This window comes from Macaca fascicularis, chromosome 6 (assembly GCF_037993035.2).
Source record: "Macaca fascicularis isolate 582-1 chromosome 6, T2T-MFA8v1.1".
NCBI lineage: Eukaryota > Metazoa > Chordata > Mammalia > Primates > Cercopithecidae > Macaca > Macaca fascicularis.
In genome coordinates this window covers 163,147,442-163,173,473 of record NC_088380.1, presented here as the reverse complement: position 1 = coordinate 163,173,473, position 26,032 = coordinate 163,147,442, and the positions used below count along the sequence as shown (strand labels likewise).

Here is a 26,032-nt window from a genome sequence, read left to right as displayed (position 1 = left end):
AAAAATGAATCTGAATACACTTCAAGCTTGCTTCTATTTTGTGCTTTCTATTATTTTTGAATAGCAATTTCCTACCCTTTCCTCTCAAGGTTTGGAAAACATATACCCCTTAAAGTATTTTTTTGTTAATTCAATCTACATTTTACTTACTATCAAAGACTGAAAAGGTAGTTTTTAAATTGCTCCTGCATAATACACATCATTTTGCAGAATTCACATCTCCATGTCCTTTCCTGCGTCCTCTTTCTACCCCTTTCTCACCTTTGGGGATGTAAATCTGGCATTTTAGAGACTGAATTTTAGATAAACATCTTATGTCTTTTCTCAACAGTTTACAAGTGGCATTTTATAATTTGCAGAAAATGTTTAGAAATTTTTCATATGTTAATAGTTCCAGAGCTTACCTCCCCCTGTCATTTTATACCACAACTCTCTAATTTTGGGGCTATTCTGTATTTAGCTGTTAGTTGGCTGGCACAAACTGAGTGTGTAGAAGTTGTTTTGTGACGCTTAAAATACATGAGAAAGCATCTTAGTTTTCTTTATAGAAGATAAACAATTTATCTGACTAAAACCTTCTTGGAATTCATTTTTCCCTTCAAAAGTGTCTATTTTATTGTTTCTGCTTTATTCTAAAGGAGAATTCTTTGATAGGCATGACTTTTGTTTGCAAGATTTTTCTTTTTTTACACTGGTAACATATGGTTTGCCAGGATGTATCTGGGTGTGGTCATCTTTTCATTCACTTTGTTGACTTTCAACGAAAACTTACACTAGGCTCAGTTCAGAAGAATATTCTTCATTGTATCATTGCTATGTTAGCCCCAGTTCTAGCGTCCTCCTCAAGAATTTCTACAGTTCTTAGGAATTTCTATAGCTCATTCTCCATCCTCCATAGTAATCATATGTATTTCTTTAACCAGTTTTACTTTTTTCTTCTGGAAAGCACCTCCTCTTATTCTTCACTTAGCTAATTTACTTTTTCTCAATACAAATTATTTGCTGATTCCAAAGTGGGTTTTAATTTGACTATTGCCTGTTTAGAACCTGTACGTTTCCTGGGTGATTTCCCCTGATTTTAAAATCTTTCTGTCTATGCCTGATCTGTCCTTCAGAATTTCCACTCTTGTTATGGAGAAATCACAAAGACTCTGCCCTGTGCCACCACCACCTGACCTCAGTTTTCTAAACCTTTCTTCTGATTTGTGAATTGTTTCCATCAGGGCGCTCTTTCTTCAAGTGCTCAGGATGATGTTCCTCTTCCTCACTTGGTAGTATTTTTCTGTAGACTCCACATGCCCTCTCTTCACACAGCAAGGAGGAAAAACTTATCCCAGTACGATGCCGCTCTCAGCAGTGCAGTCCACCCATGGGGGCGCTGACTGGATGCCCTCACATTTGCAAAGTTGCCTTCAGGTTGTCAAGAAGGCTTTTGTCTTTGACATTCTGAACACATGAAATTTATTAAGAACATTTTCCAGGTTGCAGGGCTACTCATGTCTTCTTGTACTTTCTCTTGCTTATGGAACTTTATGTATAAAAGGTACATATTTATGCACACATAGCTACATATTTACATGTATATACATATATACATATGTATATGTGTATATGTGTATATGAATGTATACATATATGTATGCATATGTATGTGTATTCCTTTAGGAGAAAGAAAACTGAAGTGCAGATGGACTCAAAAACAACATCCATGCAGAAAGAAGAGAAAATGCTCATCTTCCCAGTTGCTACTGACACTGGATTTTTGCATCCAGGGTACAAATACAGGTCAGAAGATAAAGCCTCTCCTAAAGAACTCCTGGTCAGGGGAAGAAATGACCTGTTTCTGAAAGCATATCATATACTATCTTTAACTGTGTCCATTAATGTAGTTTCCTAAACCTTGAAGGTTCATAAAGACCCCTCCCAGAGTCTGGGAAACGATTGATTGCAATTCCTAGTTTTTTATAATAGATAATTTGTTTTATTTCATCTTCAGTCATTTTAGTAGGTAAAGAGAGTGTGAGGATGTGTGTGTGAAGCGATAAGTCACTGTATTTTTTATTTGCATATCTCTAATGACTATGATTTCCAGCATCTTTGTATGTGCTTGATGACCATTTGTACATCTTAGAGAAATGTCTATTCAAGTCTTTTGCCCATTTTTAAATTGAGTTGCACATTTTTATGCTGCCATTTTTAAATCAAAAGTCCGTTTTTAAACTTCTCTCCATTGTAGAAGTGTGCAATGTTAGAGATAAAAGCTATCTGAGTATGCTCTTGCAACTCTCTGTTTTACCAACATGCATCATGATGCCCAGAGGCAACAGGTAGTATGCCCAAGGTCTCATAGCTTGTGAAAAAGCCCATGCCATAACTCAAATGTCCTAAGGAAGCTCTCTACAGTTCTGGAGATAAAATGGTAAAGATACTTATTTAGAAAAAGTTTCCAAGCCAGTGTGTACTTTTGCCTTACCAATCTTTAGGGAAAAGGAGGAGTGACTCTCATTATTTTTAAAGCACTGTCCTGTCACTAACAATAGCCAGTCCTCATTTCTTGTCCTCTGAAATGAGCAAAAACTCCACAAAGGGAGGGAGGCCAACTTCATACACATAGGGAAAAATGACCTTCCTATAGTCTGTGTACAAAACTAAAAGGGTATTGAACCATTAAAGAATCTTTGAAAGTCACACACATACTAGATTTCTCCTTTTTCAACTGCTTATAGGTAGCTGCAGCCTAGAAATGGACCAAGGGTTTTTCAATTTATGCAACTGTCAGATATTTTTCCTTCTGCCTATAACCCATGCACTACCCCCAAAGCCAAATTTGCAAAGTATTCTTGCTAAGTATTTCATGGATTCCATTATGCATTTAAAAAAACGTAGCCCTGAACCTAATAATAAGATAGGCACCAAAAACATGGTCCTTTTGAATTGGTTCTGTAAGACTGATTGTTAATGAACCTTGGAGAGATATAGCGAGGAAGAACACTTCACAGATTCCAAATTCACATATACTGACCATTTTGAGGCAAAAGTCGCTTTAAAGTCAAGAGGTTCCCCCAGACTTCTGCTGTCATAATACCAGCGTAACTCAGTACATTCAGTTCTGAGAGAGAGATCTGTGATTGCTTTCCCAGCATCCCCTCCTGTTTCCTTTGCAATGACTCATTTTCACTCTGCTGCACATACCTCCCTGCACAGCCCAGAGGCCTTGGGTGTTAGGTGTGGGATTTGTGACTGAGACCACCAAGCCAATGATCATAATCACATTCCCTGGGTACAGTTATTGGTCCAGACCTGGAATTGTGACTCCAGTCAGGCCAATTTGACAGGTAGTGAGTTTTTCTGTGCGCTCCTGTGAAAGACATTTCTGGGTCTTCTGAAAGAGCTCCTGAAGCGATGACATCCCCTTTCCCTTGAGCAAGGAGGATGGAAAAAGACAAGATTCATCAATTTCAATCTATATGTAAGATTTATTAGGGAAATAAGGGAACTAATAAGAAAATTTAATTGTCAATCAAAAGTGAAGGCATGCTTACAAAGAATAATTTCTTAGAATTAAGCATGGCTTTTTAAATACCATTGCAAAGGCAACAGCTTATACAGCAAGAGAATCTGGCTCAGTTTATAGTAATGTTATTCTTCTCAGGAACAGAAATCCTAGAAACAATCAGGATATTTAAAAAATAATAGCTATTCTTTTTGACATTTAGCTGATCAATGTAATTTCAGCTGTCATTCAAATAAACTAAAAAAACCTAGGTAACATTATGAGAAGAAATAAACTGAGGAGAACACACCAAAATCATATTTTAAATTATTTTTCTGCTTCCATCAAAACAAAAGCAACATTATACTTTTTTTCACTACATTTTCAAAACATGAAATGTGGGTAGCAGGGGTAATCACTGACTCCCTTAATAAAAGTCATAAATCAAGGGAAAGAATAATACTTTTAGAAATATGTGAGTTACCATGGAAGGCTAGAAATGTAGATAAACTGAAATCTGACATTTAGAGGTCAGTAGTGAAGAGGTTATTGTTTACACAGAAAGCTATTTGTGCAATTAACTGAAATTAATTATGCTTGTATAAACTTCATAAACACATCATAGATCTGGATTTTTGACTAATTAAGCTTTAATTTAGCTGCAAAAACTAAACCATATAAGCATTTATCAGAAAACCCTACTCACCCATTAAAAAAAAAAAAGGTAAACTCATAGATTTTAGAAACCATCTGGAGAAAAACAATTTAGGGAAAGCTGCAAAGACAGAAATTATAGTCAATTATCCAAGATGTAAAGCCGTATTTTGAGGTTATGCTGTCCTTCATTTTCTCAAGAGTACCCCTTAATTAAATGCAAATAATCAGAAATGGCAATTAATATATTGCTATAATTCCCTGATTAGATAGTGGAGCCCATTTACAATGTTTGAAGGTTGCTGTGGACTCTGATTAAAGCAAATAGAGTTTATTTCATGAATTGCTCCCAAGTATCCCTTATTGGGAAAGTTCTCTACAGTGGTCCATCCCAGAGGCTAGCCACTAAGTTCACAGTAATCATGCTATCAAGTGCTATTTCTGTTTTTTGTTGTTGTTGTTGTTTGCTTGTTTTGAGATGTAGTCTCGCTTTGTCACCAGACTGGAATGCAGTGGCTCGATCTCAGCTCACTGCAACCTCTGCCTCCCGGGTTCAAGTGATTCTTCTGCCTCAGCCTCTCGAGTAGCTGGGACTACAGATGCACGCCACTACTCCCAGCTAATTTTTTGTATTTTTAATAGAGATGGGGTTTCACCATGTTGGCCAGGATGGTTTCAATCTCTTGACCTCATGATCTGTCCACCTGGGCCTCCCAAAGTGCTGGCATTACAGGCATGAGTCACTGTGCCCAGCCTCAAATGCTAGTTCTAAACCATTTGAACACTCAATCTTCATTGACAAATTGGAATATTGGCTTTAAAGAGGGCTTCCATGAAGGCAGGGATGTTGAACTACTTGATATAAACATCACACCACACAAATCAGAAATAAGTCAATAAAGGTCAAAATGCCTCTCATGAATGACATAGTGCAGTGTGGAGACTCAAGTACATGTGTGTTGGTTCCTCAATTGGCTCCTACTTAGGGTGTGTGTTCCTACAGTGGAGACTGCTGAATGGCAACTCCCTTTTCTTGCCACTACACATAGACTGCCTACTCCAAGTCCGTTCTCTATCAGGGCTTTTGAACTTGCTTCTCCTTCTGCCTAAAATCTTGCCCAGCTCTTCCCATGACTGTCTCATTATCATTCCTTTAGGCTTCTACTAAAATTTGCCTTTCCAGAGAGGCAAATGCTGATCCATGTCCAAAGTAATCCAGGTGCAATTTCACATTATCATCTCTCTCTGTAGACTTCAGAGGACACATCACAACCAATAATTATTTTAGTTTACCTCTTTATAGGCCATCTCATCCACCAGAATAGCTATAGTTTACTGTGTTTCACAGAGTCCTATTTTAAGTTGAACCAGCAATAATGTGTACATATAAAATATTTGAGTCACTATATTTCTTACAGTAATGATGATTTTCAGCAACACCCAAGTTACATATGCTTTTAAGACTCTATTAGTCATTCCTTTAAACATGAGCTTATGACTGTGTGCTGAATTTTAGCAACTGAATCTTATTTTCCTCTTTGTAAGACAATTCTCCAAATGTTTTAAGTTGACAGGGATAACAGCTAGCACTGGGTGTCTACCATACTTTACTTTCTGGTTATCTCTAATCTTTATTACAACTCTTCAATACAAGTATTGTTAATCTCACTTGCACAAATGAGTAAACGAAGGCTCAGAGAAGGTTAGGTACTTTGCCAATATTATCTAGATCATCAGTAACAGAGCAGAGGCTTCCAGGTCTGTCTTCAAAACCTGGAAAATTGCACTGCTTCTCTCCCAAAATCACATTTATCTAGCACATCAGGATTTTTCTGAAGCACCCTTTTGATGCAGGATTTTTCTTGGCCCCTTTGCTGAACTTGCAACAGGGGTGCCCTATTTACTTGGCCGGCCTGCCTGCCGTGCTCAACCCCTTGCAGGAGGGAGTACATGAACAAGTACAGGATTTTGTTGGGCACTCCAGGCACCAGCAGGAGCAAGCTCCATGTGGGGCCTGCAGCAGCACCCAGGTTACGGTGCCCATGATCCCAAAGCATTACAGTGCTCTTTTGGTTCTGCCATCTGTGGATGGCAGTGTGTTATCAGCTCAATTGGCCCCTTGCCTCATCACGTGGGGCAGTTGCCCTCTGTCAGTGAGATCAAAGGGCCGGTGTGACCACCTTTCGGGGTACACACTGTTGGTGGGCCCTAAGCCCTTGTCTGGCATCCAAGTAGAATGAGGTCATGTAGACAACTGAAGGATGGTGAAGGCTGAGATTTGCATTAAGTGATGAAAATGGCTCTCAGCAGAAAGGGGAGCTGGAGAAGGGATGGGAAGGGTGAGTCGTCTTCCCCCAAAGTCAGGCTGTCTCTTTCACAGTCTGGCCGTTTCTTCTCCAAAATCCAGCCACCTCCTCAAAGTCTGGCCATCTCTCCCTCTACCGACTGAGTCTGGAGTGTTTATAGGCACAGGATGGGAAGTGTGTGCTTATTGGGTTGTGAGTATGCAATAAAGGTTAAAGTGAAGACAGCACTCAAAAGTGGACACAAAAGGATAAAAAACCAATTAGGTCTGTAATTCCAGCACTTTGGGAGGCCAAGGCAGGCAGATCGCTTGAGGTCAGGAGTTTGAGACCAGCCTGGCCAACATGGTGAAACCCCACGTCTACTAAAAATACAAAAATTAGCCGGGCATGGTGGCAGGTGTCTGTAATCCCAACTACTTGGGAGGCTGAGGCAGGAAAATTGCTTGAACCATGGAGGCGGAAGTTGCAGTGAGCCAAGATCGCATGATTGCACCCCAGCCCTGGTGACAAGAGCAAGGCTTCGTCAAAACAAACAAACAAACAAACAAACAAAAACAATTAGGAAAGGGTAGGTGTATGTAAAACAAGTGAAGGGTAGGGATCAGAGGAAAACACACCAAAAGGGAAGACAAGTTCTCAATTTGATCTGAGAATTTGAGTTGTAGCTTCACTTTCAGGCTTTAAACTGTCTTCAGCTTGGAGGTAGGGTTTCACTGGGGACCCACCCCCATCTGCCTGGACATTTGGCTGCCTCCTGTCACTATCACTTTGCACTGTGGGATCAGGGCAACCCTGGACAATGAGAGTCAAATGGAAAATGAACCAAGAATTTGAGGAGTCTGAACTGAGAGGATTTGCTCCAGCATAATTAAGTCTACCAGTTGTGAGGCCTCTTAACCTTTCTAAGTTTGATAGGTGATTCGTACAATATGACAGAAAAGAATCAATAAGATCCATTAGAAAACACAATGAGAAAATAATTTCTCAGTAAGCTGTATAGGAGGTATAGCACCAGCTGTGAATAAGTATTCATCTTCATATGTGTGCATTAAGAAAGTTCCAGAAATGAGTGCATCTTAGGGATACTGGAGACCATCAGCATTCTTCATGTGCCCTGCTGCTGACTCATCTTAATAACATCATAAGCGTAGAGACTAAGAGATCTGAGGAATGAAGACAGTATCTTCTCAGACTGCCGAGCATCAGGGAGGATGTGTGCAAAGCTGTTAGGAATTCTGGGTCTAGGCTGGCTTTATATCCCAGCTCTGTGACTTACTGCAATCTTAGGAAAGTGACTTGATCTCTTCTCTAAGCCTTAATTTCCTCATCGCTGGGAAAAGGGGGTAATTATAGGACTCACCTTCTAGGACTGTTACAGAGATAATATGTCCTATGTTACATGCTCAGTATCATACCTGGCACAGAATAAACCCTTAATGCATGTTATTCTATTAATTAATGACAATAATCAACCTGTGAATCCTGAGGTCAATGTTGATGTACCTGTAAGTGGCCAGATACTGTTTTGAACCAATGAAGATAGCAAAAGAGTTGTTATAAACCAGCTCCAAAGAAGAAAGCAAAAGACTTGTTATAAACCAGTTTCCTTTTCATAACACATAAAGTATTTGTATTCAGTATGGGTAATTATAGTCTGATTCTATCCTCACAGGTGAGGTCCCCAATTATACCAATAAGGTAGCCAAATAGTCCTTAGGAAAGCAACTGCCATGACTTGTCCCTACTTCTATTTATGATTCTTTTCTCTTCCCTTTTAGCTTCTTATTTTAAATTTTTCTTGAATCCCACAAGTGTTACATAAGTGCATTCTCCTCACCAAATGTTCAACAGCATAAGGTAGCATGAAAAAGTTGCCTTCCACCCCTCTCCCACCTGTCTCCCCACCCACCACCAGCACTAGTCAACTCCTCTCCCAGAGGAAACACCAGATTTTCTGCAGATACATATACAACATTACTAGATGGCCATTTCTTCATTTTACTTTGGCTTCCTTTGTTCAGTTTTCATTTTTAACATCTGTGCAATCATCTTGACTTGAAAGCCCCTCTTCAATTATGCCAAATCACCCCTTCCTGCCTTCTTTACACCATCCACTTATCCTGACTGTTCTTTTACATTTATTTGATTGTGTTAGTAATTCCAATCCCTCCTCCATTAGACAGATAGCTCTATGAGGGAGGAACGGCATTTGCTCTTCTTCACTCTCATATCTCAAGCACTTAGTATAGTCCTTGGTCCACTGTAGGAACTCAACAAATATGTGTTGAATAAAACTACTGTTTCTCATTCATAAGGCTGTCAATACATCATAATTATGGTAATAATTGACTTGAAGAGGTGAGGATTTCCAATAGAAACCATTCACTTAATTGAGACTAGGAAACAAGTCAGAAGCACAAGGCTTTCCACTAGTGAATGAACAAGACACAAATTATTTCTGCTCTCTCCTCCCTGCCAAGAATTGCAATGCAGGTTTCAATTCAGACTACCTGAAATTGCTTATGTGAACTATAAAGCATTCATTTATTAAATGGCAAGCAACTATGTATGGCACAAAGCTGATTTAACCCAGTGAGTGACTGAGTGACTCAAATGATAATTTTCCTCTACCTTTGCGTTTTAGGGACAATACTTCCTATTTTATCATGTAATTAAGAGATTATGAGAGAAAGAGAGAAAACATGGTTACCTAACATGGCAGATGACAGCCCCGTATAATAATAGTCAAAACTCCTAGACATTGACCAACCCAAAATGAACGATTAGCTAAGGGACCAGAATGTACTGAGTCTTTAACCCTATACCTCATGGACGTTGGCTCAGTGACTTGCCTAATTCTGCAGAAAGTCAATGTTGCCGAGTTCTGCCATCCGTTGCTCATTCTTATTTATTTTAAAGTTGGGGGGTTGACCATAGTACATGTTAGGCATGAGACCTAGGAAGTACTCCACTTAATAAAGCTGGCTGGTAATTAAAAGCCGGTCAAAATGCGTAATTTTTATCTACACAAGCATTCAGTGAGGTTTCTCCGATAAATGGAAAGGCTGCCCTCCTACTGAGAACTGTTTTCGTGTTCTTTAACTTTATTTACCAGAGCAACAAAGAGTTTACATGTAACTGTGAAGTACATGTAAGTGAAGCACAAAGGTAACTCAAAAGCAACAAAATTATGATTCTTCTAACACAGGCATGAGCTATGTCGTCAGTATGACCCCTTACAATTATTCATGAGGATAAAACCGCTTGAGTCGCCAATGGCTGAGCCAATACTGAAGTTGTTTTAAAATGTCCATTCCTCATTCGTCCTAGCTCTGCAATGACCATCATTGCCACTGAACATTATGCAAGTAAATTCATTACTGTTTATGAGACATTCATTTACCTTTTTGACAGTAAATGTTTTCAGAGAAAGTTAAAAGCATAAGCTTTGAAGTTAGACATATCTTAGTCTATATACTGACCTGGCTGCCCACTAGATAAAAAAGGTTGGACAGGTGAATTAAGCCTTCTGTGCTTCAGTTTCTTTACATAGAAAGAAGAGATAATAGTCCCTTTTACAGGGTCATTGTGAGGAATAAGAGATTACAAAGCCAGGCACTTGACATTGTCCAAACAACGTTCACTGCAAGGTGTGGTGTTTGCATGCTTAATAGCGTTGATGGTGGTGGTACTGTTGCACCAGATTGTACTTTTCCTAAATGGGCCATAGCAGTATCTCGGTATCAGTTTCCTGTGGCTACCATGACAAATTACCATAAAACTCTCAGCTTAAAACAATATAAATTTTCTCAAAGTTCTAGAAGCCAGAATTCCAAGCCCTCTGGAGGCTCTAGATGAAAATTTATCCCTTGTCTCTTCTCAATTCTAGTGGCTATCAACATTCCTTAATTGGTGGCCCCATCACGCCAACCTCTGCTTCTCTGATAATAATTGCCTCCTCCTCTTCTGTGTCAAATTTTCCTCTGCCTCATCGTTATAAGGACACTTGTCATTGAATTGAAGGCTCACCTGGGTAACCCAGGAATTATCTCCTCATCTCATGATCCTTAATTTAGAGGAGACCCTTTTTCCAAATAAGGTAACATTCACAGGTACCGAGGATTAGGAGCACATAATGTGGGAGGGTCACTATTCAATCCACTACAATCTCCCATCCCACATACTCCTCTAGAACTTTGCAATTCCCCCATGAAGAAGTGGAGCCCATGTACCCACTGCTTGAATCTAGGCCGGACTTTGTGTCTGCCCACAACAGAGTCGAGTGGAAGTGATGCTATCTGACTTCTGAGTCTGGGTCATAGCAATGCTATGCACTTCCATCTTCTTTAAATGGAACACATATTCTAGAGTTTGGCTACCATGTTAAGGGCAAGCCCAACTTAGCCCATAGGAAAGAGCTGTGTGTAGGTGTTCTGGCTAGCTGAGGTCCCAGCTGACAGCTAGCACCAACCACCCACACATGTAAGTAAACACACCTGGAGATGATTCCAGCGCCAGCTGTTGAGATACCCCAGGCCTTTGAGTCTCCCAGTCAAGGTGCTAGACATCAGGGAAAAGAGACAAGCCATCTCCTCTGAGCTCTGCCCAAGCTGCAGAATTATGAGCAAAATAAAGTATTGCTGTTGTATTAGGCCACTAAGTTTTGGGGGAGTTTGTTGTGTAGTAATAGATAATCAGACCAATTATTCATTAAATAATTAAATGAATGAAGATTAGAAATGTAAAAAGGCACATAAGATATACTCCCTGGCACTTAATATATTGGATCTTTGGCTAAGCAGATGCAAAGGGAGCAAACATACACACCACACCCTCACACTTCTAGAAGTAACAAGACGTCCATCTTTCTCATTCTGGGTCAGGGAATATGGAGGACCCAGTGATCACACACAGAAATTATGTGAGGCCAAGGCAGGCAAATCACTTGAGGTCAGGAATTCAAGACCAGCCTGGCCAACATGGCGACACCCCATCTCTATTAAAACACAAAAATTAGCCAGGCATGGTGGCACACGCCTATAATCCCAGCTACTCAGGAGGCTGAGGCACAACAGTCGCTTGAACCTGGGAGGCAGAGGTTGGAGTGAGCTGGGATCATGCCACTGCACTCCAGCCTGGGCAACATAGTCAGACGCTGTCTCACAGAAAAACAAAAATTATTTGAGGGTGTTGGACCTTATATATCATCTGCTCCAACTGTTTATTTTACAAGTTGGGAGAATATGGCTCAGAAACAGTCCTTGCAACTCCCTCCTCAACACAGCTCTTCACCCAACAAAAGTTCACCTTGCTCCTCACAGGCAAGATGAAAAATCTAGCACAGTCTCATGGCCTTTCCAATTAAGAATATTGAAAGGAAGAAAGGAGACAGAATGAATGCATGGAAAAGGTACAAAGCTGATTTAAAAACATAGCAGTTATATTGGCTGTTAATCAGATTATGAGAAAATTTCTTCTCCTTTTTATATTAAGATGGTTTTGGTTTGTTTTCCTACCTGAATCCCATGGCTCTAGGTCTTGGAAAGTGCCTGGGGCACAGGAAGGAAAGGCAAAAATTGTTGTATGGTGAGGAACAAAGAACTTTTTGGTTCAAGGGCCTTACCATGCCATCCAAGATGTATCTAAGAAGTAGGACAGTAGATTTTGGACCAGTTTTCAAACAAAGGACTTCCTGTGATGATGAAAATGATCTGTATCTGCTCTAAGATGGCAGCTACTAGCCATGTGTAGCTGTTGAACATTGTGATGTGGCTAGTGTGACTAAATAGATGTCTTTAATGTTAATTTTAAATCCTTAGTGGACAATGCCATTCTAGAAAGACTATTTACAAACAACTCTGAGCCTAGAAATCCTAACTAATGATTCTCAGGCAAACCAACTGATGAGAAACCACCTCATATTTACTGGTTCTTTCTATAGTTTGAATCATCTAACCCCACCCCTGTCTACCATGGAAGGACTGACCTGCAAGTTCTCAGTGGCAGTATGCCCTTGGGATTTGCTACTTCTCCTCTATGATTGCTTAATAACTCAGTCAGCATGAACAGATTCTTTCGATGTGGCCACAACTTCAGATTTCTGAGAGTTATTCAGAGGTCACAGCAACATGACCAGTAAGAACTAAAATTTCCATGTGTGAATAGCTATGTATGATATACAGAGACAAAAAATATTTCCTCGGAGATTTTCTAACATTGTTCCTCTCAATTCTAGGACATAAAAATAACTTTAGTTGTATGAAAACTCTTGTAAGTGGAAAAGGTCATGAATATTGTCCAAATAATAGGATAAAGTTACACAGTAATTTCTTTATAATCAGAATTCAAGCTTTTCAGTTTGACCCCTCCAAAGTCTATAATTTGCAAGCTATTTGACTTTACTCGTGTCAGCTCCTATTCTCATCTTTCCCCATCCCCTCTTTCTACTCCAGTGGCCTAAGCTCTCAATACTAGAACCATTATGCCTGAGGCTCCCCAATCAAGTTTAACTTACCAGCTTCCAGACGATAATCACACTGCTTTCTCTGATTTCACCACCATACAAAAGGCCTTATTCATCCTTGAAGACACACCTCAAGAAGTCTTTCAGTGTCCTCTAACTTTAGCTAATTTATTCTACAATTTTGATACTTCTTTAAAATATGTAATTTGTAGAAAGTATTAAAATTATATATGTGTTTTCTTCCCTAGCAAATTATGAGTACTTAAAGTATAGGAATGTTTTATTATAATCTTTAGTTTCTACACAAAGCATAGTATACTCAACTGTGTGCTTAAGAAATACTGATTCAATTGAAGCAAATATGCCCAATAGATTGTATAACTTTATAGCACTTTTGATTCATGTTATTTGCAGTAATTATGATACCCAAATCATCCTTGATGCCTTACATTCTCACAAAGGTATAAAACACAGGAAGTTTCAAACCAAATAGGACATTGGAGAGCCATATCCTAGGACTGACCATGGAATAAAAATAAATTTTTGTTTTTTGTTTTTCTGCATTACAATTTTTATGGTGCTTTTAAAAAACAACATTTTGGCAATTTTTCATATGGATGGATTGAGCTAATGGATTAAAAGTGACCACAGAGTCGAAGCATTGAGAGATGGAAGCATGATTTTCTCAGTATAGGAAGCACTTCCAAGTCCCCAAGCTAAGCTGGCACTGCTCTGAAGTGGATGCTACTCACACTCACAATATATTAACAGTGTTAAATGAAAAGTATAACTAAAGCCAATAATATCACTTTCACTCATTTACTGAGCAAATCTGTATATTAACTAGGATGAAGTCTTCTGCCTTTAATCTATTTCACACGACATCATTACCCTTCTTTTCCCATGTAATTAAAATGTAGCAGGTAGTTGATACACAGAGGGAGTGTCTATATTAAAAAACCTTTTCATAATCAAATTCAAGCACTCATCTCATTTATGATCTGTCTACCTTAATACATCAACTAATACTTCATTTTAGAAGTCATATAAAGCTCTATTAACCCATCTTTATACATTTTAATTTAAAGTGACTGCCTATTCATAATTTTCTCCCTTTCAATTTATTCAATAAACAAATTCTAAGTGTCTACCATGTACTTTATAGGCATCCTCACTCACCTTAACTTGGGTAAGACTGGGTCGGTTCCTTGAGCTTTCCCAAAACAGATGATGTGTCAGCGTCCTGAGTTACGGAACACGCTGGCCATTCTCTCTGGCTTTTACTCTTTTACAATGTGTCCAATTTACAAGCATTAGAATGCCTTCCTCTGACCCTCAGTGGATCTTTATCTTACTTCAGGGTAAAGAAATCATGTTTTAGACATTCCACTGAACAAATTCAATTTGTCTTCATGAAAAATAGCCCTTGAAAAATGGGCAGCATTGTGTACTGAAGAAGAGCAGTGACTCTAGAGCCAGACTCCCTGCAACCCACCCCAGTTTCATCATTCACTGACTGTGTGACCTTGGGCAAGTTACTGTACTTCTCGGAGCCTCCGCTTCCTCCTCTGTCAAGTGTGGGTAACAACGGCGCTTACCTCATCGGGTTTTTATGTGCATCATGTGAAAACATTATAAAGTTAGTCCTGTATGAGTTTTTATGAAATAAATGGAAATTCATTTCTTACATTATCACAAGTGACAATGGTTTGGATTTTATAATATTAATGAATAGAAACTAAAATAGAAATCAGGAGATCTATATAACTACAGGCATAGGTAGCTATCACTTATTGAGGTCCCACCATGTGACCAGCATGACCAGATACTTGACATCCATTACCTCATATGTGTGGTCTGCAAAAGGCAATCTACAGTTAACACATGTTGAAAGCCTACTGAATAGCAGGCACTGAGCAGGGATACAACAATGTATAGAGAATAATCCCTGCTACTGAGAGAAGTTTCCAGAGTAGCTGGGGTGGTCAAGTTGGGTCAGAAAACTTTGCTATCCACTTTGGTTCCAACATCCACAGAATAAGGATGTCTGATGAGGTAACTCCTAAAGTTCCTATTTCATCTAATTTTACAGGTACCGGGATAAGATATCATGCCATCCATTGATGACTCCTAAGCCTTTTGTAGTTTTGCCACTTAATAACCACTTGTGCTAAATGATTGTCTACATGATCAATACTACAGTATTTTGGAAGGTCTTTGAGGCCAGGTTATTTTGATTGGGCTGGTAGAATGCACTAGCCAAAGTAACAGCTCTCTATTAGAATGAGACTTCACACAGCCTAGGGAAATATACAATGACAAAAATTAGTGTCCAAACAGGAAGATACCCGAGATGACATCTAGTCCAACGCATTTAGTGCTATACTGGGTTCCAGAAGAGAAAGGCAATGTAGTTCATGGCCAGTTAGGGCTGAGAATCCAGTTTCTGATGCTCTGGGCATTGTGCAATGCCCCACAATATGACAAACTAGCTAACAGACCAGGATCCATAGTCAGACTGCTTGGGTTTGAATCTCTACTCTGATTCACGGTCATAAAGCCGTGTGACCTCAGATCAAGTTACTGAGCCACTCTCTCCCTTGTAAAGTTGGTATCCAAATAGTAGCAACCTGGATAAATGATTAAGTTAGATAATGTTTGCAAACTGTAACTGCAACAGCATAGTGCCTGGCACACAATAAGCCTGTAATAAATGATGATGATGATGATGATGACGACGACGACGATGACTACAACGATAGCAACTACTTCTATAAAGTGCTTACTATATGCCAAGCTCTAAACAATGCATTTATCACTTCCTCTAATCTTTGCAACAATCTTATGAGGTAGGTATTAGCACAGAGAGGTTGAGAAACGTATCAAAAATCACTGAGTAAGAGGCAGAATCCAGACTTGTACTTAGAACATCTGTCTCCAGAGTTTGAGCCCTGAACTACTGTTCTGTCCTGAAGTGTCTCTCATGACTTTCTGTTGTCAACACTGAGTCTTCCTATGTGTCAGATTCTGCTAAAAATGCTTCACATGAATTAACTCACTGGGTCTTCACCAATCTATGAATAGATATTAAGTTTATACTAAATGCTTATGTTAACCACAACAAATGTACAAAACACAAAGTGGAAACAATGCAAGGAGAAGGTCCTCAGCTACAGAACAAAGAGAAATTAGATAAAAACCAAACATTCAGAACTACCAGGGAACTACTCTAAACAGAAAACGTCACTGGGTACCTCAGATGAAAGTGACCTATGACACAAGGTAGGCAAAGATAATAGGCTATTTTTCCAGCTTCAGGATTCTGTTGAAGAGCCAGATCATTATTGCAATTTGGAGGAGGAGATACAGTGTAGTGTAAAGGTTGAGACAGGAAGTCAAACACCAGATTTTCACTTACTAGCTGTCTTTCAGCAAGTCACGCAACTTTTCTGAGCCTTGGGTTTTCAGTGAGGATAACAATATTAAATTGGTAGAGTTAGGAAAATTAAAAGATTTTAAAAGCCATGTACAGTGAGTAGCACAGAAGAGACATTTAATAAATATTAACTCCTTTGTATAAGCACAATGTGTGATAAACTAAGGTCTATTTGTGGGTGTTTACAGTGTAGGTAAAACACACACTCTCCAATGTATGGGGAAAATGAAATATGTAGTCTCAATCTCCTGCCAGTAATGAATACTGGAATCTTCTGCTAAGAGCAGAGGAAAGCAAAATAACTTTTCTTCTGATTTACCTCTGAGACAAAGAAAACTTGGTAAGATACTTGTCCAGATTGCTATACTGGAAAGGCTCTTCCAGCATGTATCCTTGGGGACAGTACAGAATGCAAGACTGACAAAAAAGTAGAATTCCAGATTTTCAGTCTTGGACAGATCACCAAGTTTTCACAAACACTTACAGATGACATCATTCTTATAGTTCGTCATTACACAGGGAGTTTGATTACAGTGTGAGCTTTCCCAAATCTCAAATTGTTGAACAACCCAAACATACAAAATAATCACTCTTTCCTACATGTGTGTGTCTCTCTGTGTGTGTGTGTGTGTGTGTGTTTCCTTCAGTAGCTTTAGAGGTACAAGTGGTTTTTGATTACATGGATTAATAATATAGTGGTGACCTCTGGAATTTTAGTGCACCTGTCACCGAGTAGTGTACACTCTACCCAACAGGTAGTTTTTCATCCTTCATCACCCCCCTCCCACCCTCTCCTCTTCTGAGTCTCCAATGTCCATTATACCACTCTCTATGCCTGTGCATACCCATAGCTTAGCTCCCACTTATCAAATAGAACATGTGGTATCAGATTTTTGATTCCTGAGTCACGTCACTTAGAAAAATGGCCTCCGGTTCCATACCACTTGCTGTAAAAGCCATTATTTCATTCTTTTTTATGGCTGATGGTGATGTATATTGTATTTTCCTAATCCACTTGTCTGTTGATGGGGACTTTGGTTGGTTCCATATCTTTGCAGTTGTGAAATGTGCTGCAAAAAATATACATACGCAGGTCTCTTTTTGATATAATGACTTTTTTCCTTTGGGTAGCGACCCAACAGTGAGATTATTGGATCGAATGATAGGTCTACTTTTATGCCTTTGAAAAATCTCCAAACTGCTTTCTATAGAGATTGTACTAATTTACATTCCCATCGGCAGTATATAAATATTTCTTCTTCACCACATCCACACCAACATCTATTTTTTTTTTTAATAATAGCCATTCTGGTTGGGGTAAGGTGGTATCTCAATTGTGGTTTTAATTTGCATTTGCCTGATTAGATCTGTTGTACATTTTTTTATATGTTTCTCAGCCATTTATATCAATTCTTTTGAGAAATGTCTATTCATGCCATTGGCCCACTTTTTAATGAGATCACCTGTTTTATTTTCTTGCTCACAGTTCCTTATCAATTCTGAATATTAGTCATTTTATCAGATGCATAATATGCACATATTTATTCACACTCCATAGGTTTTCTGTCAATTCTGATCATTATTTCTTTTACTGTGCAGAAGCTTTTTAGTTTAATTGGGTTCCATTTATTTATTTTTGTTTTTGTTCCATTTATTTTTGGGGTCTTAGTCATAAATTCTTTGCCTAGGTCAATATCCAGAAGTGCTTTTCCTAGGTTTTTCTCTCTAGAATTTTTATGTTCTAGAATTTTTCAGGTCATTAAGTCTTTCATCCATTTTGAGTTAATTTTTTTCAATACAGTGAGAGAAAGGGATCCAGTTTCATTCTTCTTCATGTAGCTATCCAATTTTCCCAGCATCACTTATGAGAGTGTCCTTTCTCCAATTTATGTTTTTGTATGCATTGTAAAAGACCAGCTGATTTTAAATATTAGGCTTTATTTTTAGGTTCTCTCTTCTGTTCCATTGGTCTATGTGTCTACTTTTATACCAGTATTATGCTGTTTTGGTTACTACATCCTTGCAGTATAATTTGAAGTCCGATAATGTGATGCCTTCAGATTTGTTCTTTTTGCTTAGAATTATTTTGGCCATTTAGGCTCTTTTTGTTTCCATATGAATTTCAGAAATGTTTTTTCTAATTCTGTGACAAATGATGTTGGTATTCTGATAGGAAGTACATTGACTCTGTAGATTGCTTTGGGCACTATGGTCATTTTCATGATACTGAGTCATTCAATTCATGAGCATGGGATGGTTTTCCATTCCATCTGTTTGTGTTTTCCACAATTTCTTTCAATAGTGTTTTGTATTTCTCCTTGTAGAGATCTTTTAACCTCCTTAAGTATATTCCTAGGTATTTAAAAATTTTTGTAGCTATTATGAAAGAGATCGAGTGCTTGATTTGATTCTCAGTTTGGCCATTGTTGGTATATAGCAGTGCTGCTCATTTGTATGCACTGATTTTGTATCCTGAGACTTTACTGAATTTAGTTTATTAGATCTAGGAGTCTTTAGAGTTTTCTAGGTATATGCTCATGTAATCAGCAAACGAGACAGTTTGACTTCCTCTTTTCCAATTTGGATGCCCTTTCTTTCTCTTTCCTGATTGCTCTGGCTAGGACTTCCCCTACACAAATTTTTAAATCTCTTCATAAACTGCTTTACTGCTATCTCAATTTTTTTTTTTTTTTTGCTCTTTCTCCAATATAACATTGCTTAATACCTCATTTTTCCCCATGATCTCCACTGTCAGTAAATTATTATTTGTGCAAGAGAATTATAATTCTAAAAGAATATCCTTTATACTGTGATTGATAGAAAATAATGCTTTTAACTTGCAGGGCAAGACCAATTTTCTAACACTTCAGTTCTATTTGCTCAAATGCATTACGGCTATAAAGCACCAATTACGGCTAATGACAGCATTATTCTTACCTCAGTAAGTACTTGGTTTGGTAAAGCTTTAAGGACTCTCAACTTTTGCAATCAATTTAGTTAACTACAGGAAAGAGCCGATTTCATATAGATTATTACCTTAATGTCATATAAGTGGTGCTAAATATACATTTACATATGCTTCTATTAAGCTTTCCAGATAAAACACACTCTAGAAGCTGTATTTGTATAATATCACAGTTATCAAAGTTTCAGTTCATATTTTCTATTTCCTCTACCCCTAAATCTTACAAGTTCTACAAATTAAATTCGTGACAGCCTTGGTAAAAATCACAAAAATAAGGGATTAAGAGAAAAGCTTCAAATAGGGGACTAAAGGTCTATGTGAGTACTAGCCAAGTTCCATGGAAAAGTAATAAATTCTATTTTGCTTTTTAGGCCCCACTACCCAGCCATCTCATCATCCTAAAACCAGAAATCTTCCAAAATGTCTTCTGATCCCTCAACTCTACATTCAACCAGAAGTCAAGGTATATCAATGCCATCTTTTAAATGTCTTTAAATGCAAGGTCCATGCTACTGTCCTAACTTCAGTATTCTCCTTAATATTACAACAGAGAAGTGTTCCTAATTTACAAGTTTTTGAAATACAAATTAAGAACATTGCAGAACATGCACATCGACAGATGGCAATCGTGTTCACTGGGACTTAAGGCCGAATGGACCCAGGGCATCCTCCAGAGCCTTCAGCTCTAACAAACTTTCCCCATTCTATTGCTTCCTCACCTATGCAAACTCTCTAGAATGTAAATCTGATTACATCTTGCTCTCTTGCTTAAACATTTCTCTGAATTCTGCTTGTCTTTCAAGAAAGTAAAGTCCAGGCCTGGCACGGTGGTTCACATCTGTAATCCCAGCACTTTGGGAGGCCGAGGTAGGCAAATCACGAGGTCAGGAGATCAAGACCATCCTGGCTAACATGGTGAAACCCCATGTCTACTAAAAATACAAAAAAAAAATTAGCTGGACGTGGTGGCAGATGCCTGTAGTCCCAGCTACTGAGGAGGCTGAGGCAGGAGAATGGCATGAACCCGGGAGGCGGAGCTGGCAGTGAGCCGAGATCGTGCCACTGCACTCTAACCTGGGCAACAGAGTGAGACTCCATCTCAAAAAAAAAAAAAAAAAAAAAAAGTAAAGTCCAAGTTGAGAAGTATTGATTGAGTCTAACTCAGAAACAGAAGCTAATGTGCTCTAATACTCTAGAACTATTACCTTGGATGCCTACAACCCCATGGAAACTGACCATATAATCTTCCAAAGTTACTACTGCAATATAGAAGATTTTCTGCATTTTTCAAAAGAACTGAACTCTTAGCTGGGCGTGATATCTCATGCCTCTAATCCTAGCACTGTAGGAGGCTGAGGTAGGAGAACTGCTTGAGGCCAGGAGTTTGAGACCAGCCTGGGCCACACAGTGAGACACCCATCTCTATAAACAATTTAAAAATTAGTCAAGCATGACGGTGTGTGTCTGTAGTTCTAGCTACTTGGGAGATTGAGATGGGAGGATTGGTTGAGCCCAGGAGTCCATGGCTGCAGTGAGCTATGATGGTACCACTGTCCTCCAGCCTCCGTGAAAAAGTGAGACCCTGCCTATACATAAATACATACATACATAAAGAAAATGTTTTTAGAAAGAATTGAATTATTTTCTCCCCTCAAGATAGAAATTTGTAACATCAAGGTAATTTTTTTGTTTTTATAGTTTCCTAACTGTTACCACAAATACTAAAAAGTGAGCCATTCTGAGGCCTGAAGCAGTATCTGTAACCTTGGTTTATAGAGTCCTAATTAAGTCAAGCACCAAGAAACCCTAGCATGAGTGATGGACAAAGCCACACACAGAAAAGACGCAGCCTTTGCCTTTCTCAAAGTTCAGTTTGTCTGGGAAATACATGTAAAAATTATTATCTGGAGTGGTAAATATAATAAGAGATACATAAATGGAACCATAGGAGTATCAAGACAAGTTTTACCGGACAGGGAAGACAGAGAAAAGCACTCTAAACAGAAGAAAATGTATGAGCAAAGGCAAGAAAGTGTGACTATGCATAGGTTGTCAAGGATCAAAATGAATTTTGTAATTTAGAAAATGCAAATATCCACTATGATATTTGGGATTGTCACATGAAAACTTTACTGTTACTTTGTAAAGGTCATGTTTATTTATCAAACAAGAGGGTTTTCCTATTTGTTTGTGATGTGGTTTTTCTGGTTTGTTATTTGTTGCTTGGTTGCAAAGATGAGGTCTTGCTATGTTTCCCAGACTGATCTTGAACTCCTGGCCTCAAGTGATCCTCCTGACTCAGTCTCCCAAAGTGCTAGAATTTAGGCATGAGCCAATGTGCCTGACCTGGGAGTTATTTTTATTGCCAATCTAAATTACTTACTTTTGACATCAGAACAAGAAAGGAAATTTTATGCTCAATACAGCAGACTGCTGCCCAGTACTTCCTCATTAATGAGTTAGACTACTTACATTGCTAGTATAGATCAGAATTTCTAGGTATAAAACCTCTAAATAACTCCAAAAGTCATTTTTCCAGGATTTTCTTTTCATTTGAACTACAACAGTAAATGTCCAGTCCGTACAGGGACCCCAAACACCAATAGCAAGAGTTTTACTGAAGACACCTCAATTCTTAAAAAAAAAAAAAAAATGAACCACAGCTACATTCCTCTAATTTCTGTCTTGCCCAGACCAGTGGCAAAGAGGATCATTCTCTGAAAAATTGAGGATATTCATAACTAACCAGAGTGATGGATAATTAAGCATAAATAGTTAAAATTTTTAGATAGATAATGCTCACAGTATAATTTTACTCAAATGTTTCAACTCTCCACTTCAAAAAACCTTTTATAATCACTACAATTGGTGAAAACTTAATACTTTGAATTTATTCTCTATTTCTTTATTATTTAATCAAAATGCTTGAAAGCTATAGGCTACAGAAACTGTTATTAAAATGGAGGGATAACACACAGGAGATTCTAAAGGAGGGAAATATCTCTAAGTTGGATTACTAGTCCCTGAAGAATTGAGATTAGATAGAAGTCAATACCCATATTAGATCTGAACAGAAATGCTCTTTCACCAAAACACGAGGTTACAGATCTTTTGAGTCCTACTGTAATAACATCACTTTTCCACATTCCTTCATCATCTTGCCCCAAGCTTCTCCTCCCCAAAGAGAGCTAAACAAACCTAGATGGTTTTACTTACAATTGTGAAGTTCATGACTTTGAGAATCCAGATGGTCATGGCCAAGTTCACCAGTATTAAAATCATGAGGAGCAGGACAAAGAAATACAGGCATCGTTTCCGCCAGCCGTAAATCCCCACCTTGTACACCTGTGGCCCCTTGGAGCCGGGCATGGTGCTCCGGTGGTGAGTGTACTGTTCCTGAGGCATCTGAAATAAATGAGGCGAGAGAGAAGCACTCACGTTAAACTGCTGAGAGAAGAGAAAAAAAATAAAGGAAAAAAAATCAACTGATGAAGAGATATGGCTGGCTGCTATCTACATTTACACCCTCCGACAACTCTAAAAATCTGTTTCCTCTGGACAGAAGTGGCTTCTCTGGATGCTAGCTTGAGGCTTCTCATTTAACACAGCCATGACTTCTGATGTGCACTGATACAGCCACAGCCACACACATACTGGGCAGAAAGGGACTCCTAGGAGGCCGTTTTCCAAATTCCAACTCAGAATTCCAACATCTTTGTGGTGGAGATGCTCAAAGACCTACCAAACTGAAGGAAAAATTTAGAATGACTGAAGAAAATAAGGTAACCCCAGCAGTCCACCTTAGTAATATAAAAATATTATTCAGGCAGTTTATTTGGGGGGTTAAGAAATTTCGAATGCAATCATTCTGTATTGCCAGTCAGTGGCAACAGTGGCAGCTTTGACTGCTCCTCTATTTCCAATTTAAAAGGGGTCCTTGCAGACACACAGCTGGAATCCCACTTGATTTGGGAATCTTCAACAAGTGATAGTCTAGTAAATACCTAACTACCCACTGAGTTAGTAGTCTTTTTGAGGTAGGCAATTCTAATCATTATGCAACTTATTTAAGAAGCATAAAGGAGGGTCAAAGTCAAGTACAATGTGAACATTAGTTCATAGGCTAATGAGAGGATGAACTAGTTAAATGCTAAGCACAGTAGAGAGAGAGAAATTAGAAAAATATTTGTCAATATATTATAAAGTAATATGTTGATGCCCTTTAGAATAAGGAAGATTTCCCAAGTCCCTGCTGTTGACACAAATTATCTTTATCCTAGAATTACCAATTAAGTGCCAACACAAATGTAGATAAACATATCACTTCTATCCAATTCTAAAACCAAAACAAAATTTAAAATTAAATATAAATGAAGCTAGAAAATACCTATCACTCAAACTGGAAAATAACAAAGTACTATAAGGGATGATTTGCCTTAAACTAAACCACATAAATGTGGTACCAAGGGCTCTGGCACAAGGTCTCCTGAGCACAGCATCTCTACTCTGTCATAAGCCATGTGATAACCCACTGCCTATCTCCATTCAGATAATGGTACAGCCCTTATTTTTACTACATTTGGCTGTCATGTAAACACACTGCATTCCCTACAAATAAGACCTACTCCATTTATTTTCTTCTCAGCCAATAGTAATAAACTAGTAATATGTGGTGCCAAAGTGGCCATAATGAAAACCAAAATGAGGGCGCTAAAATCACATCCTTGGTTATTAGGATATCTTCCAGATGGTTCAGAATATGATTATTTTTTGGTTTTTAGATAATCATTAAAATGGACACATAAAATCTAAAAATCCCATAGAGAACTCATGGCCGTTAGGCATCAGTGGAATTCCATTTGAAAAACTGAGTGAATTCTTCCTTATGGCTAGCTAACTAAAATGCTCCATGAAGGCCTACACGGCATCTGTCTCTTTCGAAACACATACCCTAGCGCCGAAATCAGTACCTAGTATGAGTACATGTTGGAATATTTGTGTGGAATGATTGAATGGAAAACAGAATGCATAAATGCTGACCCAATGAATGATTTCCCATCTGCTACTAGCTCTGCTGCTGTCTGGGGGTATATAAAGGTTCAAGCTAAATACCATGGGCAGGTTCTTGTTTGTATACTTGCAAATTTTCACTTCAGGCTCCCAAAGCACTGGGTTCTCAGCCAGGCAGTGAGCTTTGTGGTGTAAGAGGATCTCACTTTTAAATCTCAGCTTCTGATAATTCCTCTGCAGATCAGGGATGTGTTATAAGGAGATGGGAACACAACACAGTCATCAATCACTGGCCTTTTTAAACATGAAGATCAAATAAAAGTGAAAAGAATGCTTTATAAGCCTGAAGGAAATTAGATTTTTATTTTCCATCAAATCATATTCTGTGAAATAAGAAAATGATCACAGAATCTTAGAATCTCGTGTGCAATTTCCTTTGATATTTATCAACTAATTGTGAATGAGCCAAATTAGGATTAGAGAAGTTAACCTGCTTGTTCAGGGCTAACGGATTTGTGGCAGGGTGAGGTCTTGAACAATAATCTGGAATTCTCATAGGCAAGAGAAACAGTGAGAAATTCTTTACAAATAAGTGTGCAGAAGCTGGTGATATTGCTACTATGCCAGTTGACTTTTCTCTGTCATTCAACCCAACCGATGGTGTCATTACATAAACATAGTTATAAAATGGAAACGACATGTTCAATAAATGTTTATAAGAGGATGGAGGTATAGATAGCATGCTTGTGATTTCTTGTTTTTGTACATATACTGGTAGAACTTGGCAGAATGCAGTGATTTTTTGACTAAGGGTTCTCAGCCCTGGACATACATCAGAGTTACTGATGGAGCTGTTAAAAACATTTGTACTCAGCTGGGCACGGTGGCTCATACCTGTAATCCCAGCATTTTGAGAGGCCAAGGCAGGAAGATCGCTTGAGGTCAGGAGTTTGAGACCAGCCTGGCCAACATGGTAAAACTCCGTTTCTACTAAAAATACAAAAATTAGCTGGGCATGGTGGCAGGCACCTGAAATCCCAGCTACTCAGGAGGCTGAGGCAGGGAGAATTGCTTCAACCTGGGAGGCAGAGGTTGCAGTGAGCCAAGATTGTACCGCTGCACTCCAGCCTGGGCAACAGAGTGAAGACTTTGTCTCAAAAAATAAATAAGTAAATAAAATTTAAAAAACACACATCTGTACTCAGGTTAAGTAACAATCACAGAGGTAGCACCCAGGCATCAGTATTTATTAAAGCTTCCCCAGGTAATTCTAAGAGTAGACAGGATTGCATGCCATTGGTCTAGAATAATGCCACTCAACCCTAATTATGCATCAAAACTCAAAAGAAACTGAACAAATATGGTACAGATTTTGAGCTCCATTATCAGAATCTGGAGCTCAGGGTGAAACATTGTGAAAAATCTCCCAGGAGATTCTAAACATTTGGGACATCTAAAAAATGGCTTTCAATTTTTCATAGGGTAATCATTGTAAGACAAAGTCTTGAAAGAAACTCTAGTGTGTAAAATAGCAAAAAAAATAAAAATAAAAAAAAAATAAAAGCAGAGTTCCTCTGCTTAAAGCAGGGTCTGGTTACCCTTGAGGCATCTCTGCAGAATCCTTTGTTCCTGGGAACTACTAATTTTGTCCAACACAAAATTGACCAGCTGTGAAACTCAAGACCCGGAGGAAGCAGCTCCCTTT

General features: G+C 38.6%; 1 protein-coding gene across 3 annotated transcripts in view; it reads right to left on the bottom strand.

The window, feature by feature from the left end:
- The window catches only part of SGCD (sarcoglycan delta), a 625,408-nt gene that overhangs the window by 382,062 nt on the left and 217,314 nt on the right, over positions 1-26,032 (bottom strand). For all 3 annotated transcript variants that reach the window (XM_065547000.2, XM_005558374.5, XM_015452192.4), the window contains one exon: positions 22,534-22,722. In XM_065547000.2, coding sequence (XP_065403072.1) covers positions 22,534-22,722 — 189 coding nt within the window. The remainder of the gene's footprint in view (positions 1-22,533; positions 22,723-26,032) is intronic.